Source organism: Meleagris gallopavo, unplaced genomic scaffold (assembly GCF_000146605.3).
Source record: "Meleagris gallopavo isolate NT-WF06-2002-E0010 breed Aviagen turkey brand Nicholas breeding stock unplaced genomic scaffold, Turkey_5.1 ChrUn_random_7180001928461, whole genome shotgun sequence".
Taxonomy (NCBI): domain Eukaryota; kingdom Metazoa; phylum Chordata; class Aves; order Galliformes; family Phasianidae; genus Meleagris; species Meleagris gallopavo.
In genome coordinates, this window is record NW_011190639.1 from 1 (window position 1) to 548 (window position 548).

The 548-nt window shown below is 67.5% G+C and overlaps 1 protein-coding gene across 1 annotated transcript; it reads right to left on the reverse strand.

The window, feature by feature from the left end:
• Nucleotides 1-6: 6 nt before the first annotated feature.
• LOC104916680 (notchless protein homolog 1-like) lies at nucleotides 7-532 on the reverse strand (the record flags this gene model as incomplete). The annotated part of the gene is made up of 2 exons (XM_010727697.3): nucleotides 239-532; nucleotides 7-160 (listed from the first exon to the last, which is right to left on the reverse strand). Coding segments are annotated over exons 1-2 (295 nt in total), but the record flags the coding sequence as incomplete, so codon positions are not given.
• Between the last annotated feature and the right edge of the window lie 16 nt (nucleotides 533-548).

Here is a 548-nt window from a genome sequence, read left to right on the forward strand (position 1 = left end):
TGGTGCAGCGCGTCACCGCCCGCACCCTGAACACGGCCTGCGGCTGGTAGATGATGTCGAGAACCTTCTCTGTCTCCACTGCCTGCCCTGCCAAGGTCTTCTCCAGCGAAACGACGATCTCGGCATCGTGGAAGAAGAAGGCCAAAGGCACCGGCTCATCCTAGAGGTGAAATTGCGGGAGAGGTGGCAGGGCTCCGGGCACCAGGAGCTAAGTTCGCCCCGGGCCCGGCAGCCTCACCTGCTGCAGGAGGGCGTTGCACACCAGCTGCAGCTTGTCCGGGGTGATGCTGACGGGCACGTCGAAGGGGGAGCCCAGCGGCTCGCCGGACTCATCGCGGAACTGGATCAGGAGCCGCTCCACGTCCCCTGCAGGCTCCATGCTCTGCGGGACAGCGGATTCAGGGCCGGTACGGGGTAGGAGCGGCCCCGCAGCGCTCAGACTCAGGCAGAGACGGCCCCCCGGCAGGGGAGGTGAACCCGCTCCGGGGGAGCCTCACGGTGGAGGCACCGGCAGAGATCCAGCCAGGAGGCCGGAGGAGCCCTGTAGG